General features: G+C 41.9%; 1 protein-coding gene across 1 annotated transcript in view; it reads left to right on the top strand.

The window, feature by feature from the left end:
• tox3 (TOX high mobility group box family member 3) overlaps positions 1-16205 on the top strand; it is a 38771-nt gene that overhangs the window by 8284 nt on the left and 14282 nt on the right. The window contains exon 2 of the mRNA XM_072380183.1: positions 13821-13886. Within this exon, the coding sequence (XP_072236284.1) occupies positions 13821-13886 (66 nt within the window). The remainder of the gene's footprint in view (positions 1-13820; positions 13887-16205) is intronic.

Genomic DNA, 16205 nt, shown 5'->3' with positions numbered 1-16205 from the left:
CTGAACTTTTTCAATATTTACCTTAGATTGTAATCTTTTCCTAACCCTCAACCAACAGCTTTTTATGGTTGCTTCAACTCAACCATAAAGATGTTAATCATGGTTCAGTTGTCAGGATTGGAACGTGTAGGGAAGACGAATGAAAGATAACCTGCATTTAATTTAAAAAAAAAAAAAAAAAAAAAAGGGTAATGAATGAAAAAAACTATTAAAAAAAAAAAAACCTCCCACAGTCGACTCATCGCTCTTGCATCATTCTTTTGACTATAATTGCCCATCAGTTGCTTTCATTTAAACGAGCGCAGCTATCGGCTTGTTGCTGAAATATCACTGCTTCAAGAATTCATCTGAGAGCTTTTCCATTTGATGAAAATCATGCAGTATTCATGAGTCTGTCTAGCTTTTAGTCAGTTACACAATCGAAATGAACAATGCACACGGCCTCAGTGAAAGCTCCTACCACATAATAAAGGTCCAGTTCGTGAAACCTCGACCTAGATCATGAATGAGGTCCGCAAAATTCTTTAGCTGACTTCTAATATATTAAGGAGCTGAAGTTGAAGCTCATTCAGAGCATGTCGTTGTTTACTGTGATGTGTGCGTTTCTGCTGGCTTCTGAACTCTCACATGTGGTCAAACTGTGGGATGGCAGAAGTAGAAACAAGATCAAGGTCCGTGGGGCCTCAGTGTTGGCAGGGTTTCCCAGCCGCTGACTATTCTTTCCAATGACATTCCTTCCAGGGAAACTGATAGGAAAACTGATCTAGTTTCTCATCATTGGAGGTTTTGACTCGTGTAAGTTTTCAAATACCTGCAGAACCTTAGGAGAGGAATCTGTTTTTGGGTAAAAGAAAAAGTAGGGGGGGGGTAGCATTGCTACATTCTTCTCTTCTTCCAATAAACAAGAGGGAGAAACTGAATGATTACACTGTTTCAAAGGCATTACAGGCAGCTGATTAAAGTGTTAGGTTGGAGTTGGCCAAGGTTAACCGTCCATAATGAAACACTTTGAAAATAATGTTACGCTGCATGGTTTTATGAAGGTTTGTGGCTGCTCAGCTCAGTAGTGCTGACCTTCAGCAGTTCCACAAGCTAATCGTAGCGATCCCTCTGCACCCCTGTAGTTTCCAAACTCCATTAGCCTCTGATATGCATCCAGTAGAGCTCACATGGGCTCTTCCTCTGAAAGCCTTCTTGTGTCTGAGGTGGCTGCCCATCTGCACTAACTACCACCACGAGATGTGTCTTCAGCTACCGCTTTGATTTGAGAATACAACACCTCTGACGCTGTAGTCAGCCGAGGCTGAAGAGAATAATTGTACGAACAGTTTTACATCACTTGTGAGTACTTAACATCTCCTATTGCAGGGCGTGTGGCCAGTTATGAAAGCAGCTGCATATTTTACACCTGGACAGTTGGGATTATTCTCTTGCCAGCATGTTTTGAAAACTGCCTGCTATCCACACTGTACCGTTACAGAGTGCATGCCGAGAAAGAGAAACAATATTAACTCTGGCGAACAAATAGAAGTCCTTTTTAAGGTGTTGAATAACGTTTTAGAGACTGCCTGGAAAGAGCTGTCGCTTCATCTCTCTGAAACGTCTCAGATCCTCTATTTCTAAAGTGTTTGACAATGTCATACTCAGAAGTCTGAGGAGCATAGTGGTGAGAGGTAAAAATGTATGCCATGGCTTTTTTCTGTTAATTGCTTTTTTTCTTTAACATCTTGGAGATTTTGTTGAATGAATACCTTTTCTGATCTGTGCCATTTTCAGACTGCGCAGTCGCACTGGGCACAGAGGGCAGACATGGGAATTGTTTGTATTGTCACACACTGCAAATGCTTACCACCTTTGGTTGATTTGACAGTGACGTTCAAACTAGTTTAGGTGATTGTGCTTGATCACACACCCGGTTTTGTTGTTAGAAATGCAGTTACACAGTCTCAACATAGTTCTCGACACAGCTGACTTCCAAAGAGACGCCTCGGTGCTCTGCATCACTGTCGGAAGATGGTGATATTTTCTGAAGAATACATGCCCAAAAGGAACTGATTAACAAATGAGAATAACTGCCTTTCATTCATCACTACAGACTCCCATAACAGGCAAGCTTCAAGCAGGAACAACAGAGTTGCACATAAATCAAAGTAGTTTCCTTTGCCAAGCCAGAGCCCCCTGGGAGGCACCTTGGTGCTTAATTAAAATCCAGAAGGATCATGTTTTAAGTGTAGGTGAGCGAGCGCTGAATAACAATGACAAACCATGCCCCAGAGCATTAGTGGTGTGTTTTGGAAAAGAATAACAGTATCTTTCTCTTTTTCATGTACAAAATAAATTAGATTTAATGTGAAAGTGGGAAAAAAAAAAACATTCTTGCAGCACACAGATTGCTGTAGATACAACCTTTCCTGGCTTCAGAAGCTGCCAAAACCAGGACTGACATATTAATCTCATAATTACTTAGACAGGATTAGAATGAAATGGCTCATTATTAGACATTATTTTATGGCTTACCCTTTCAGTGCACCGTTGATCAACCCCCCCCTTCTTTTTTTCTTTCTTTTTTTTGTTTTTTTTTAAAGCTTTGCAATCCCTCACATCTACACTCCAGTATAAAACTTCAGCACTGACCAAATGTCACAGGGCATCACCTCTCAAACATATTTGAAAGCAAGACCTGAGAGGGAATTTACTAAAATTCAAGAAAACTTTTCACTGAAATGTTTTTCTTTCTCACCTTTTGCCAAATAGGGACAAATGTGGCAGCTGGTGCCAATCAGAAAATAATGGTCAATGTTGGTGTGCTCTAAGCTGAGGAAAAGTGAACCGTGGAAAGACATTGTTAATCTTTCTAAAAGAGCTAACGTGAGGCACCAAACCATCATAATCAACAAAACAAGGCGTTTTCTGCGAGAAAACTCCCCCCCCAGGTGTGTTAGATTGTGCAGTGACTCATTTAACTGTGCATGAGTTTGATTTGAACTGATAAGAAACATAATCTGTTATTAAAATGTTTTCTTCTTTATCTCTCTTTAAATCCAAGGTAATGGTGCTTTTACGGTAATGAGTTGTTATTCTTGGCATATGAACTCTTTCTAAGAGAAAATGCTCTCCACTAAAACGCGTAAAAGATGCCAAATGGTTAAACTAATGAAGTGGTTGCAAAATAACTTTATTTTTTTTACCTTTCAGCCTTTCTGGAAAATTAGTTGTGGTAAATTCTCATTTGTATTAACATTCTCTGTGTTGTGTGTTTCATGGGATTGTGACAGTGGTGGTCCCTCGGGCTATAGTCGTCGCTGATGTTTGAATTTCCATATCTGACGTTTCTGCTCTGACTGGCTCCTGGGCTCCAGCCTGTGATTCGGTGGAAAATGATCAGATGAAAGACCGCGTGGAGTCACATTTTCTGTGGAGGGCAATTGGAAAATAAACTGTCCTACATACTGCTGTTTCTGCCAGTGTCGTAATTCTGAGGTGCTCTGGCTCTTAAGAACGCTAAAGAAAAAAAAGGAAAAGTATATTAAAATGTGTGTAGTTATCTGCAGGAAAAAGAAAAAACCCTCTCAAGTCAAATCCGCTCAATTACAGAGCTCTGGAGAGCTTTCCCCAAGCAGCCCTTCCATTGGCCAATCAGTCACAGCAAATTGCAGCGCTGAATATTTCAGACTCGACAGATTTGAATAAAGACGTCATGATTATTTCACTGGTGTACTGTACACTCGGATAATTTTTAGAGTCCATCAGCTGGAACCTGCATAAACTGCATAACTACTGATTTAAGAAGGAGAGGGCGAGTCGAGGGAGAAAAGCCAGCGCAAGGGCTGTCAGTCAATGTGGCGAGCTAATTGGGTCGATCTCTTTAGTAAAGATGAATGAAGAGATTAACTCCCCCTATGTGTCCAGTGAATCTCCCTCTCTGTCTGCAGGTAAATTAGCCGATGACAAGTGGACAGTGGGAATTCTGTTCTTCACTCCAACTCAGAGCTGCAATCAGTATTTTACAGCAGGGCTCCCCCTGCCGAAGCCGCTGATTTATCCCGTCACAGGTTTTGTTTGTATATGGATTCATTGGATTAATGAGATGTGTTGAGTTAAAGCTTCCGACTGGCCAGAGAAAGTCTTTCATGCATATTTTGTCCAATAAAAGCTTTAGTTGCGAAGTCGTTCACGTTATGGTTCATTCGGAGCATCGTGCCTCAAGATATGGCACGTAATGATTCTCTCTGCAGACTATATATAGTGGCAGAGAATTGGAGAAGCAGGTCAAACAAGCCTAATGAAGCCAGATGAAGAGTGATGGGAGAACATGTGCACAGGAAGCTGCAGGTGCCGGGCAAACTGTGCTCTGCTCTCATTTATTTCAGTGGAGAAACTCGCAGCATGGGTCTAAAATAGAGGTCAAGGCTCAAATGCAGAAAATGTCAGTGACCCCCTTTTTTAGCTGCTTGCACCAGTGAAAGGGGATAAAAGTGCTCAGAGGGAGCTGTGGTCAAAGGAACAAATCAATAGAAATGGGGATAAACCGATGCAGTGTATGTGATCATTTATAGTTGGATGAAAAGAACAGCGTCGGGCTTCTTTATTTGCATCACACGAATGTTTGCGCTTGTCTTTCATGTGCTTTCACCAGCACATGCAAGTGTAAAATTGTTGAGGGGAATTGGTGGCCATTTGTTTGCCTGATATTAGTCTGTGTTTTTTTTTTTTATCTCCTGAAAACAACAAGACACAGATGTCAAAGGAATAATGGAAAATGAAGTTTTGATTTTATTTTGATGACAAAGCTAAGAGTTGTTGTCATAGCTGGGATTGATAAGTTTAGCTGCATTTTTTTTCTTTTTGGGTTACAGTGCAGCCGAACACAAGCCTAGAAAATGTGCTAGGTTTCTTTATTTATTAAAGTAGGCCCTTGTCATTGTAAACAACCCTGAAAACTTAGTTTCCAACAAACTTAAAAAAAAAATGTCCTACTTTCCAGAGACACCATGTTTTCCCCCATTTTTTGAAAACGTACCCTTTGAAAATGTCAGACCTCTCACAGTGACACCTTCAAACCCACTTTGCAAAAGAACCGGACCCCCCCTCCCAAAAAAAAGGGGTTTCTCTTTTAAACATTTCACTTTTAACATGCAGGATTGGATGCTTTTACAAAAATTACACCATATCCCCATTTGTAAACGTAATTCTTATCAAACAGCCTTAACCTGAAAGTAATCAAAAGGCAGATTTAGGATGGAAGTGGTCACATTCGAGTGGCCTCAAACAGACTTCCCTTTTTCTCTTAAAGTGCTATTTCCCCACACAGCAGACCTTAAGGTGTTGACGCGCCTTTGATCTCCAACCTGTCGTTTTACACAGAGAAAACACACAAAGTTCGCGCTGTGACTAAAATATCTTCTTTTTGTTTTTGTCCCAAATCTAAATGACTGTCAGTGCAATGATAAGCAATCCAAGTTGAAGCTTAGCGTTTGTAATCACTCAAAGCTGGTATCTTAATCTCTTGCTGCTTTTGAAGTAGGAAATGTTAAATTGACACACTTAGTTTAAATACTGTTAAAAACACTAGCGAAGCACTTAGCCTGACAGTGGCTGTCACAAGAAGAACGGTGTCTGCGCCTCAACAGCTGTCAGGTTTGCTAATGATGTCCTGGTGTGCTGTCAGTCTAGCAGATGAACGGACAATAGTATGCCAAGGAGAAAATGCTTGAAACAGCTAATTGCTTCTAAGAGCTCACTCAAGCATTCTGTATCTACTGTGTGTTCACAGATGTCTTTTCCAGCTGCTTTTTCATTATGGATCTTAAAGACATCACAGAAGCAGTACATTGGCTTTTTTTTTTTTCTTTTCTTTTTATGAGCCTGTTTTGTTGCCCATCAAGTCTTTATGATTATAGGTACATTATTGCAACCACATTTGGATGAAGAAAGATGTGGAAAGGGCACAAAGCACAGCATCTATATCTGTGCATTTTCATTATTTCACCTAATTTGCCCCTGTTCGTTCCGTTGATCTCTGCCAACTTGTTGATTGTCAGTTTGGAGACACATTTCTGGAGAGGAGCCCGAGAGTATTTGCAGCCGGACCTCTGTCAGTAGCGCCAAGCAACACAGCCACAAATTGGAATGTGGTACAGTTCTGGGAAAGCAGCCAAGATTTAAATTAGACAATAACCTCTGCTCTCTCTATATTGCCTCTCTTTTCCAGCTGCAGGCCTAGCTATTTGTTTAATACAGTCAGCCCTGTAGTATATAATAGACTGATATATGAGTCACCGCTCAGCAGTTTGTGCTTTTCAGATTTATAGAGATTGAACAACTGGCTGGTTTGTGCTTACTGTGGTCCTCTGGTAAGAATAACAGGAAAGACACAGGTTGCACACCAGCTTGGAAAGTGTGGCCGCAGTACACAGAGCAGAGTTTGGAAATCTGTTACAGGAATTTTCATTAGAACAGAGGAAGAGATGAAACGACTTCCAGCTGGCTGCAATCATAGGTGTCACTTTGGTGCATAAATTAATTTCTTACGCATTAGAAAAGGTAATGTTTCTGCGTGTTAGCTGCAGATACCATAGAACCACGTTGGTTACATATACTACAGGAAACTAACCACTCCTATGTGGCTTTTCTTTTGCCTGAACTGTAAATCTGTGACATAAATTGTTTTAATGAACTAAATCAAATGTGCTCTTCTTCTAACATTACTAGATGAGAAGTAAAGGACTGCTTTGAGTCCATCACTAAAAGCTCTTGACTGTGCACATTCTCAAAGCCATTTGTAATGAGTGTATTATCCAGTAATGGCACACAGGGAATAGAAAAATGCATCAGTGCGCTGCTAGAGCAATAAGAGAGGACTCCACTCCCTGCAGCTTTCAATAGAGCTTTATGTGAATCCGAGTCCCAAGGCTCACAGCCAACTAACAAACCAGCAGAACTAGCACAACCGTCACCATTACTGCCACCGAAAACAAACCTGTTTCCGGTGGTGGAGAGCTGTTCTTCTCCTGTCTCCCATTTAACCGCATCATTTTTTTAGTTATTAGCTCCCCTAACTGCACAGCAGCCTCCTGATCTGTTGTAGAAGAATAGTGAGCGGGGCAGAGTATGCCTTGGTTAAAATCCACTCCTCCGATACCATCTCAAATTGGAGTTGCATCAAAGCTGCTGCAAGAAAACAGCCTTGAGACTTGGCTTAACAGCAAAAGCAAGAAAACACCAGCAAGCCGAGCCTTTCTCATGTTGCTTCCTCAAGAGCGGTGTGTCCATGCAGCAGTAGCCTTTGTGAGAAAGCTACACCATGTTTCTGAGGCCCTCTCATTGCCTAAGCTCCTTTGTGGCTGTGGGCCAATGGCTTTGCACCCCACCAGATCAAAGATGGAACCCCATTTAGCTCGCGCTTTCTTTCTGGATTTGCTCTTAAGAGTACAGAGCAGTTTGAACAGCTAGGAAAAAAGCAGGATGTTGACCTGCATGGTATTGAGACTGCTGGGCGTAAGACTATTGTTCCATTATGACAAAATGCTGAGAACATCTTTGTTTTGGCAGCATTCGGCAGGCTTAGTCCTCACAGAAAAACAGTAGCTAATGGGAACGTCTGTGTATTTTAGATTGTTGTGCGACATATGGAGGCTTTCAAACTAAATTAGATGGTTAACATGCTAAAGAACTTGCACAGTTTACTTTTACAAAGTCTATTTTTAAGAGAATTGTTTGAATGAAATTGGAATATAAAGAAGGGTTTAGATGTTTAGAAGTTCTTCTTTTATTTTTAGCCACATGGGCGGTGTTATTCTGTGAGAGTCAAGCCAACCCTTTGGTCCAGACTGAAATAGCCCAACAACTGTTATGGAATTTTTTAACATATATTCATGGTATCCAGTGGGTGAATCCCTTTGAATGATAGGTCCCTACTACTGTTGGAATAACTTTGCATTTTGCACATATTGTATCTGTCCCCGTACTTGGATTAAACTGGATTAATGTACAGATTGACACCAGCATTAATTCAGATTTTTCCTTTTCTAACACTTTTCTTTATGAAACACCTGTAGAAAAACAATTCCATTTGTTTGAGCTTGAATTGCAGAAGCTGAGTTGCGCTCTACTGTCTGTTACCTGCACACCAGCGTGTTTCCATCATGAGGCTGATGACCTACTGATATGAGCACTTAGCTCGAAGCACTTGTGCCTAAAGGCTCCCACACAGAACAATTCACAAGCCTGTAGACTATTACTTCTGTCGGGGAAAAAAATGTCTTTAAATTGGAAGAACTATCATTAACTTTCCATTTAAAAGCCCAAAAATCACTGTGGCGTCGCTTGTGACAGTCACTGCAGTGCCCATAGAGGTGGAACACTTCTGCGGTCAGATGAGTTTTTATAGAAGCTTCTGGAAAACCAAATGTGCTCGAAGTTTACTTTTCTGTGATTGACGGCTTCCCTGCCTGAACTAATATATAAACTCTTAAAGTACTTGTAAATAAGATTGATAAAGACTTTTTCTTACCGCGGTCTGTTTGTGTCGCCCGTGTTATCACTCTCGTGCACAATGTCTGTGCTGAATATGAATTTAGTCCTGAGTTTGTCTATAGTCTATAGTTTGCCTTTTACTGTCTTTCCACGCTGCCATAATAACTGGGAAGCTTGAACAAAAAAAAAACATATTTGCTGAGCTGTGAAATGGCTTGTAAGTTTTTTTTTTATTCATTTTTTTAATTCATTTTTTTATCCCTTTATTTTGGTAGTTAAGCTTGTCATTTTTGCAAACTTAGGTTCATGCGGCGTGACAGAATTGCAATGTTCCTGCACCACAGAGACTCTGCTTTTGGGTTTGCTCATGCTAACCTCGTCTGTAATGTCTTATAGCTCAGGAAATTTAGCGATGACATCATTCGAAAGCTAAGAGTCCAGCTTTAACAATTAACATCACATTTAACATTTTCTGAGCAACCACTAGATAATGGCAGCGTACTTTTATAGGCGATTTTTATTTATTTATTTCTTTTCCCGAGATTTCGAGACGAGGAAGCGTCGTCGTTTTGCTGGAGGCGTGTTATCTCTGCGAGGGTTTCAAGTGTTCCCCCCCTGGTTTGTGTGTGCTGAAGTGAAGCCAGCGGTGATGACATTATTTGTGGCCGCAGTGGTCAGTTGTGGTGTGAGATGGGAGATATTTGGCACACAGCTGGAACAACCCTGTCATCGGCTTGATTCAGATCCCACATAAGACTTTTTCTCACGGCAGATCCTCCACACGACAGTGGTTGCACCACCACTGAAAGGGAAAAGGAAGAGTGAGATGCTTACAGTGAGCTTCCCCTCAGTGCCATCGTATGTAGTTGAGGACTAGCGGTCTTAATGGTGGAAGACAGTGCTAGGCTGGGGGAGTAATGATTTTAGCTTTAAACTGAATTACCAATCGATCGGCCTGCAGATCAGAACACAGCTTGTGAGCCTGCTGTGTGGACACGCTGTGTTGTGGAGTCGCTTTACAAATTGACTGCCGCACACATAGAAGGAAATATATCTATATATGTCAGCTTGGCTCTGCATGTGAAGTGGCCTGCTGGGTGTGAACAGGCCTTGTGATCAGCAGAGAGGCCTCTGCTGGGTGTTTACTCTGAATTTGGTTGTAAATATTTAGTGAGGAGGACCTCAAGAATCATGAGATGACTTCCCTGACCAGGATGACAAGTAAGAAAAAGGCACTGCTCTTTTGAAACTCCAGTCTTTTACACTCAGTGAGAAGCTCCGACCTGGCGCCAGGCTGAGCTTTAAAGGAAATTGCATAAAATAATACGTAGCAAATGACAGCGGGTTTCTCTGGATTGGAGGTTGAGTTTTAACTGTGGTGTTTTTGCAGTCTTTTATGGAGACCACTGGAGAACGTATTAGCACAAGTGTCCTGTTCCAGAGAACACATGCTAGGCTGTGATTACTGGGCTCAAGCTGAACTGTAAAATCACTTGTCAGCAGTTGATTTGTTTCTGGAAAAGCCTGGCCTCTTGATTGAATTAGTTTGGTGGTTTTCAGTGGGGAGCAAGAATGTGTCCAATTGGGTTATTCGGTGACGGACAGCATTGAAATTGTGACTTTTTGATCGTTCTCTGAAACCAATGAGTGCTTTGCTGAAGCTTATTAAAAAAAAATCCAGCTAGAAAGAAAACAAACTTTAATTTCGGTAAGTTTTGTTGAGGTTAAAAACAAGACATGTGGCACTGTTCCAGTTCTGCTTTACCTTTTAATTACTATTGACCGAACTGCGTTTTATGTTCACTTTATGTTCACCGGTACACGTTTTTCTCTTTTTGTATGCATGCACAGATGGCGAACAGGCATGGATTGTGCAGGTCTTTTTTTTTATGTCCAGTTCATGTTTACTGATAGGATCTGTGTGGTTACTCCATCATACCGGGGGTGAGACAGGGTCATGTTGGTGCAATATTGTGTTCGCCCTGAGGTTGAAATAATTTTGTTTGCTGTAATAGCTGTAAAACACCTTATTTCCCTCTGGACATACTTTCATACAAATACTTCTGTGCTGGAATTGAAAAGGGGGAAAAAAAATAAAGCATCAAAATTACACTGGCTGTAAAATCTGAGAAACAAACAAAAACAAAGAACGTCCGATTGCAGCAGCTCTGTCTGACGGAGGACGGCCGAGGCTTTTTACAACCATTCAGATAAATGTGTCGATTCGTATTCCTGCCGTTCACTTCGTGGGTGCTTGGTTTTTCTGTCTGCCTGCGATCATGCAGACAGTGGAGTCTTTTCACATCAGGATCAGCGTCCATGTAAGCCCTTAATTCTCTCTCTGTTAAACAGTTATTGAAGAAATGTGCTGCTGGTGCAGAAAGAGGAATAAAAACACTGAGTGCCCAGCACTTGCTTTGCCATGTAGCCATGTCTGGCTGTTAGTGCGGCTCATATTACAGAGCACCTTTAACCGTGAATTCACTCTGTTAATAACCCCCCCCCCCCCCCCTTCCAATAGCCCACAGCTGCTCTTAAAGCACCCCTTTATATGGCTTCACCAGGACTCCCTTCTGCTAGAAGAGGCAGGTCAGGATAAGTATGCGTCAGTTCGTTGTGTTTTCGGAACGTTTCTCTTGTGAAAATCGAGCGATTGCACTTTTTAGATTTCCCCATCCATGTCACATCTCTGTCGCTAAGGACCTTCTGCATTTGAGCGCACATACGGTCGTTGGGCCCCTCACACGGCCGCCACAGCTCATATAGCTCGTCACATCATTTTAATTACAGAGCCTTCATTGTCTGTGCTGACCCATTTTAGCGCACTCCCTTACCGTCAGCTGCACAGTCCCTCCAATCACACTTAATTTCATCTGGCATTTGACTCAATCGGCAGTGCCGCAAACATGAGCGCCAAAGCCCCCCACAACCCCAACCCCCTCCCAAACGCACACACACACACACATAGACACCAGAAATGAATTGGGAATAACAATAAAAAATCTCCACTCCCTGCTCTGGTTGTCCACAGAGGCCTCCAGCCACTATAGTACAGCTTTTAATGGTGAAGATTGATATCGGTGGCAAGGGACATTTCTTAGGATGTTAGTCACAGTTCTCTGAGGAGACTTAGAACTGCTCTTAAAAGACCTTTGAAACACAATAAAATATTACTCACAGAGGCAAGGGTCCAGGGAGTTTCACACCACTAATTGGCACTTGGACTTAACGTGATTGTGTTTTCTCTCATGAAGCTAATGTGATTCGCATCAATGTCCGCGCTCACGACAAGTAAATTAGGCCTACTTCCAAGAGAGATGCCCGTTTGTTAAATTGTCACCCGCATAAACCAGTGATGTTTAACATGACACGTTATTTATTGTACATTTACAAGTGTACGTGGAATCCGAGACGACCGCCTCACCACATATAGAAAGCTTTCACAGCTCGTTCTCATCTAACGCAACAGGCAGCAAAATCGGAACCGCTTCATCTGTTTATTTTTGTGGAATTTCCCCAAATTCTTTGGGAACTCTTTGCAATGAGCAATCTTCAGCTCACTTTTAAAAATCGTGTTCACACCCATACAGACATGGCGACAGAAGGAGGCGAGTCAGCACTGCATGTAGCCTTATCTCCCCTCACAATCAGAGCAATGTTCCTAGTACTTGAAGAGTGTAGGATATCTTTGAGACTTCAATTTATTATCTAAAAGAAGAAGGGGGACAGAGTAACACTTCCAAGATAAGGCCAGCATAAGGTTAATTACTGGCTGAGTGGATGACGTAACCTGGCCATGTCATGTCTCAGAGTTGCACACAGCTGGGAAGTGAAGGAGGGCTAGAAGTTGACGGATGTTTCTCACGGGAGGCCCGTGAGTCTGTGTGTGTATGTCTTTATATATTTGTATGTCAACTATGTAAACACAGTACTGGAATCCGATGTAGTTTAGTGGGGCAGCTCCAGGTTAAGATGGCACCAGAGGCTGAGGCTGCTCAAACCACCTGCTTCAGCAACTGCTAGCAGAGCTTGTGGCTCTTCTTCTCATTGGTGCGTAACACTGTTAACATTGCTGCTGACTCCCCACTCACTCTCCAGGGCATAGACTAATTAATGGATACCATTCGCAGTTGATTAGCAGCAGTTCTTTCGGTAATTACATTCGCATACTAACCATTCAGAAGAAAAGGAGAATAGGGGGAAAGAAATGCACACACAAAGGGCTAGAAACATATTAATGCACTTCTCGGTTTATTCGGATCTTAATTTGTTTCCTCTTTTGTTTGGTCTGTGCTCTGATAAGAAGCATCTCAGTTTTCAGTCTCTCTGTCTGTTGGAGTTTTTCACCGCTCATGGTGTTTTAAGAGAGTGACTTTGTAATAAACACACAAAAGAGATTACTGCAGAGCTTTGTTGAAAACGGGTAGAGTTCTCAGTGGAACCTCATGAAGACGCAAACACGCCGCGGTTCTTTCTCCTGTGAGCTGTGTAGGCTGGGTTTTGCTCTCCTCACTCACACAGAGGTGCATTGTGCTCCTGGGCCCAGCTGCTAGCCCATAATTCTTCATTCTATGTCCCATTGTTCCTACCTGTCAGTGTGGTTGTGTCTCAGAAGAAAGGAAGTGGCTGCCATTTCGCCAGCAGGCTGTGTGGGTAGGGAGAGGTGGGGGCATGTTGTGAAAACATGTTTTTTTGTTGTTTTTTTTTTTTTACCAAAGTACAGGGTTTTAATAGCTTATCATACACCTTAAATACTTCTCCATCTTTAAGATGTGGCAATCAGAAATGATCCAATGCAGGCTTTGGTTTTCACACTTAATAATCTGTTACATGTCGACATTGGGGTAGAAAACCATATTTCACTGCGATAAAACGAGTAAAATGAGAGTTTAAGAACACGGAACAGCTCTCATTGACCCACAATATACTCCACCCACATTAAAAACACCCTCCACCTCCTTATTTCCCCCAGTATCACTCCTCTCCCATAGGTTATTTGAAGTTAATAACCTGCCACTGCATCGTGATACTTGGCTTTGTGATGCAAACATATCCTTAATTGCCATCCCATAAGAGCTGAATAGCCAGACCAGATTCTCATTACTGTGGTTTGAATTGGCCTGGGCCTCTCACATGCCTCTCATCATGTAGCAATAATGGCAGAGTGGCAGAATGCGGCTGTGCGTGTAGAGAAAAGGGTTAATTCAGTGTGCAAACATTCACTGCCGTATGTTACTATTAGTTTGAGTGACAGGTGTCTGAAAAAGAGGAGCTGCTCAAGTTATACTGGATGTTATCTGGGCTGCAGTGTGCTGATTGTGTGTGTGTTTTTTTGTCTTCTGCAGTTCCAGAATAACAACAGTTACATGAACATGGCCGAGGCGAATGGCGCCCTGCTCGCTGCTGGGGATGTGAGTACAACTTACTTTTTCCATATTCAAATGTCCTTTTAAGCACAGGAAACCAGGCCCAGGCCCCCATTACTCATATCATCTGTTTATCATAAAGGCCTGATGAGGATTTCTTCTAAAAACTTTGAGCATTCATGAAGCTTTTTAAGTGTAAACGCTGCACAAACCCATGCAGCTTAGTGCTCACTCCTGCGTGTAGTTTGAATTCAGCCGTTCTGTTTGACATTCTTGATGTTCTTTTCTTTTACTTTCAATAGTAATTATCCCAAACTGACAGATTATTAGAACTTCCATGACATTTTACCGGTGTGCAGCTGATCAAGTCTTGGACACAAGCACCAGTAAAAAGGGCCCAGATGGTGCAGGAAACCCTGTTAATGTAGATGCAAAATGCATAAACCACATAGATCCAGAACATAGAGGGGTGTGATTAGCCACAGTTAAGACCTGTATCAAAAGAAATAAGTCTTGAGCCACTCATTTCTTTATATATTACCAGGAAAATGTGTTTTTTAGTGAAGTTGTTGCTTCATCTCTTGAGATAGGTGCGTTTTTGTGCTTGAATTTACATGTCTGTGTTTAGTGGCTTGACAAACAACAAAACAAAATCCTCTGAAAATGGTCAGGTACAAAGAGAGTGTCCGAACACGAGAGAAAAAGCTACTGATTTTAAAGATCATTTGACCACTTTAAAATATTAAAAAGAAATCTGGCTACTTGTCAGTAGAACACAAAGGAAAAAAGTTTAGCATAATAATAAAGAGTCATGGCAATGAATTACTATTTCATGATCAATGGCAACATGTTTTTATTATCTAAAATGTTCCTCTTTGTTCACATCCCACGTACGAGTTTGCAGATATGAAAAGATAAGCAAGGCCCTTTATTGTTAAACAGTGAGTTCAGAGAGCTGAATTTAATGTGATCTGACTGCACTGACTCCACTCCGGAAGATAAGGTGAGATCTCAGAAAGCTGCAGATATAAACACTCATTTTCTTCCTCTTTTAAAGACATAATGAAGGAGCAAAAAGAGATCCCACAGCTGTGAGCTGTCTAAGCAGCTCTATCTGCCGTTGCTTACAAAAAGCAAAAAGTCACCGACACGATTTGGCTGTGGCACTGCAGGAATAACAATGTGCTGTTATTAAGAGAAAGAAGAGACTTGTTGTTTCTCTGGAGGTATATAACTGCCTCTGGGAGCCATCGTAGTCTTAACACTGAGCTAAATTTACCCGTTTTATTCCCCCTCCACCCACTCTGCTGCCCTGTCATTAGAGAAAAGTGTACCAAAAATAGAAGTTGTCCTATGTGGTCCAATCTCAATTCAGAGATTGAGCCGGCTTCAAAACCCACAGCAGAACGTCATCGCACAGATCCTAAACACTGAGATAGATGTCACTGTTAACCTCATTGTTTTCATCCATGTCAGCTGGGCAGCAGGGATGCAACTGCGACATACAAGCTGAGACAGCTACACACAAGTGTGCGGGGCGCGTGACCCTGTGTTCATAAAGTGGCTGCCTTACAAAGCGGCCGAGTATTACAGAAGAAGTCTAATTTTCCCCCACATTTCCGCTGAGTGGGTGCATCCTCTGTATCCACGGGCTGCTGAGGCCCACTGCAGCAGGGACCGCCTCGACTCGGGCTGCTTGGAGAGCGTTCAGCCCCCAGCTGTGAAGGCCCACTGTGGCAGTAAGGGAAAGCGGGGATGGGAGAGGGATTCCGAGATAAAAAAAAACAAAAAAAACTACAAAAAAAAACCAGTCCAGCTCATTTGCATTTAATCAAAAGGAACAACTGTTTGCAGTGTTAGGGCACAGATGGCATTGTGCTTAAAAGAAGAAGAAAAAAAGAAAAGAAAGGGGCATAAGAAGTCTGAAACATAGATTTTCTTTTCATGTGTTGGAAGTGTCCAGAGTATTATTTGCTGCAGTTTGGACTGAAGTGAGAATAAAGTGACTTCCTCTAAGAGTCGTAAGGTTTAAAAGACATTTTAATTCTATAGAAAGGGTTATTTATTTTATTTTTTCCAAACACCACCATACATACTAAAGGTGTGCTGTCTGCAAATGGCTGAAGGCTAAACAAACCTGCTTACATCCAGCTGCTGCTTGCACTGTGTAAATTTCACACTGCATGTATTGTCCAGACCGAAAAGATTCTACTTAAGAACAGCAGATCTGTATTTGCTGTGTTTAGAGGGCTCATGTATCATTTACCTTATGCACTTAGAGGATGAGATAAGGTGACCTTGGTGTGCCTGGTAAAACACACATCCAAGCAGGGAAGGCTTGACTGCCTCCTTCAGGGAAAAGGA

Source organism: Leuresthes tenuis, unplaced genomic scaffold (genome assembly GCF_036924035.1).
Source record: "Leuresthes tenuis unplaced genomic scaffold, fLeuTen1.0.hap1 SCAF_2, whole genome shotgun sequence".
NCBI classification, from domain to species: domain Eukaryota; kingdom Metazoa; phylum Chordata; class Actinopteri; order Atheriniformes; family Atherinopsidae; genus Leuresthes; species Leuresthes tenuis.
This window is presented reverse-complemented; position numbering and strand designations above follow the sequence as displayed.